Source organism: Echeneis naucrates, chromosome 6, assembly GCF_900963305.1.
Source record: "Echeneis naucrates chromosome 6, fEcheNa1.1, whole genome shotgun sequence".
Taxonomy (NCBI): domain Eukaryota; kingdom Metazoa; phylum Chordata; class Actinopteri; order Carangiformes; family Echeneidae; genus Echeneis; species Echeneis naucrates.
This window is the reverse complement of record NC_042516.1, coordinates 20,908,981-20,912,112: the sequence shown is the minus strand read 5'-3', so window position 1 is coordinate 20,912,112 and position 3,132 is coordinate 20,908,981. Positions and strand designations below refer to the sequence as shown.

At 39.9% G+C, this 3,132-nt stretch overlaps 1 protein-coding gene across 1 annotated transcript; it reads right to left on the bottom strand.

Annotated features, from left to right (window-relative positions):
* Positions 1-391: 391 nt before the first annotated feature.
* On the bottom strand, positions 392-1,818 carry LOC115045510 (type-4 ice-structuring protein LS-12-like). Its single transcript, XM_029505242.1, has 3 exons — positions 1,767-1,818; positions 1,320-1,470; positions 392-653 (listed from the first exon to the last, which is right to left on the bottom strand). The coding sequence occupies exons 1-3, from the start codon at positions 1,816-1,818 to the stop codon at positions 392-394; spliced, it is 465 nt and encodes a 154-aa protein (XP_029361102.1).
* Between the last annotated feature and the right edge of the window lie 1,314 nt (positions 1,819-3,132).

Genomic DNA, 3,132 nt, shown 5'->3' with positions numbered 1-3,132 from the left:
GTTAATCTCATGCTGTAAACTGGACTCCAGACCTACTTCTCAAGATTGAACCTCAAATGATGGAAAACCTCAGTGACCCAAAGGTTGGAGGTGATATAGATGTTGGAATTTATGCCACAAGCAACTGTCATCAGATTCTGCTTTAAATTTATTTCATTTTAGCATTATTACTTGCCCTTTGGCTTTTCATAAATTAACCCCTGTGCTCAAATGAATGCAAATCAAATACAGCTCGTTGAGCTCAAAAGGAAGACTGCATCAGCTCAGAATAATTACTTTCAAACGCCTTTAATGTTCGCATTCAAAAATCTCATCTCAGATGGCTTAAAGATGGAGGAGTACGCCAGGAAAAACTCCAGCAAAGCATTTTGGGCTGAACCAACACGGAGCTTCACTGAGGGGGGAGCAGGGCCTTGGTCTGCTCCATCATCTGCTTGAAGAGATTCTCCATCAAGTCGGTCAGAGGCTTGACCTGGGCGTGGAAGTTGTCGGTCAGAGGTTTAACCTGGGCGTTGAGGTTTTCAGTCAAGGGCTTCATCTGCTCCTCAATGTTGGTGATGTAGGGTTTGACCTGCTCCTGCAGCTTGGTGGCCTCAGCCTGGACCTTCTCAACCAGAGGCTGGATCCTGGCCCTGCTGTCCTCCACGTATGTCCTGTTGGTAGGGGAGAGGAAATGTTATCCACTGATGCTGACTCACATGTGTCTTTTAATAAAGAAAACTGAACTAAAACCTCCCCAAGAATTCATCAGTGTGCGTCTTAAAAAGATCCAATGTTGACAACCAGTTGGCATTGCAGCATGTTAATCAGGGGCAAGATTCTGGATAAGTCATAATAATGAGTTTTTATTCCACAATGGGTTTTTCCTTTACGTTTTATTTGCATTTTCTCACCATTATGTGGCATTTTCACGTCGAAAGTGAGACAATTGTTTCTAAAACCATTTTTTCAGTTGCATAAGGTTTTCATTTCTTTTAACCTCAAATTTTATTAAAAGTCATATCAAAAATAAAGAATAATGTCAAATCAGTGGAGAGGTAATGAGTTCTTCTGGAACTTTCATTGGAAGCCATTTAGACCACAGTGCTCAAAGAACAATTTAGCTGTCATGCACTCATTACCCTTACAGTGAGGCAATTTACTGAATGCCCTTTTCTATAAAATCTATATTAATTCTTCCAGACATAAGAATCATACTTTGTCCATAAAAAAGCCATGAAAAACTGAATACAGTGCAGCTATTTTCCGTTTGAGTTAAAGCTGTAGTGGATGAAAATGCAAGAAAATAGAGGTTGGTTTTTGTGCCGGTTGTTACTTACTGTGCAGTGTTGGCCATCTCAAGAGCCCTGACCTTCTCCACCATGTCATGGGTTGCAGTGGTGATGCTGGTAGACATGTCCTTGATGAGCTTGGTGATCCTGTCCACATCAGACTGGACGTCACGCTTCACCAGGGACATGGCCTCAGAATCTGTAAGCACGCGTTTTAATGTTTTTCAGAGCTACTTCATTTAAATACGACATGACACACTGCAGAACATGCTCACAAATAAGTTAAAGTGAAGGGAAGGAATGAACACAACTCTTAGTTCACTATCAGGTTTTTGTTTCAGTCTAAAACTCCAAGTATTTTGTAAATTACAGTGTTGGTGTTAAGAGTATGATACTGAGATATCAAAAAGAAAGGCTGTAAAAAATGTAGCAGACACAACTTTTACATTTCCATTGGTTTTGAAAACAAACAAGCATTAGTAAAGCGTGTCTCACCATGTGCAACAGCCAGCATGGCAACAAGTCCGACAATGAGGGAGAATTTCATGGCTGCAGATGAGTGAGACCGACCTGAAGACAGTTAGAAGGATCAGTCAAACAGCACTGATAGAAACAAATTCAACAAAGTCGTGGCAAACTGTGGAGAAGCTGTAACATGCAAAGGCATTTTTCGGTGAAGGAAGAAATTTAAGTAATATTCGAGGTGTTTCTCTCTAACATATGAATAGTACATTTTCAGTCAGAATAAGAAACACAGGAAGTCAGCAGGAGAAATACCTTAACCCCTGGAGCTCTTAGACCTAATGGTGCCTCCTGTTTGGCTGCTGAAGGGTTTTATAGCTCCCAAGGATGAGTAAATCACAGCTAATCACAATTTAATCACTTCCAACACAAAGAGCTGATGACCCTTGATGCTTGATAGTTGTGATGAGAAAGGCACAAAGTTCATTCTGAGTGTGACACTAGCTAGATGAATGAAATCGCAATTTACAGTAAATGTGGGATACTTTTACTATACATGAGTTTTATGTAAATTTCTAGTTACACTTCATCTCAAGGGACTGCATTGTACTTTTCTTTTATATGACAACTAAAGCTGCTGTTTGATGAGCAAAGTGTTACACACATCAAAAAATCTCTTTTAAAATACGATGTATTTTTATAAATTAAACTCCAACAATACATGAAGTCGCAAAATGACCTGAACTTCATCCAACAGCAACAAACGATTGTGTGTACGCATCAGCATTCCACTCATGGTTTTGGTCCTGTGCGCATTGTGAGCATGTTTAATTTTGATACTTGTGTTAGTAAATGTTATTCTGTATACTTGTGTAACAGTGCTCACCTGATGTCGTGCAGTATTGTTTTCCCTCCTGTAACTGAATTCTGACTCCATCACTTGCTCATATAAAGAGATATGTTAATCGTCTAGAAAGGACAATGTGTAATATAACCACCCTTTGTGTGTGGGTTGTTCCCTTATTTTTTGACAGTGTTACCCCCCCCCCCACACCACCACCACCACCACCACACACACACACACACACTATGTTTTTATTTTTATTTATTTTTTTGCTGGCAGCCATTACTTTGATTATAGCAGAGGCTCCACTGATGAGACACTCAGTCAGTTTTGCTGACAAAGCCTTGGAGCTAATTTTCTCAGCCCTATCAGCGGTTGCTCCATTCAGCGGAAGGGGGAAGGAGCTCCTGATAAACTCATCTCAGAAGATAACCTATTTCAGAAGACACTGTAGTTCTCATGTATGTTATTACGTTCCGTCTTTGTCTTGGTACTTCATGCTTTCACTGAATTATGTTTCCAGAAATTTTAGCTGAAATCCTTTTTGTTTTTCTT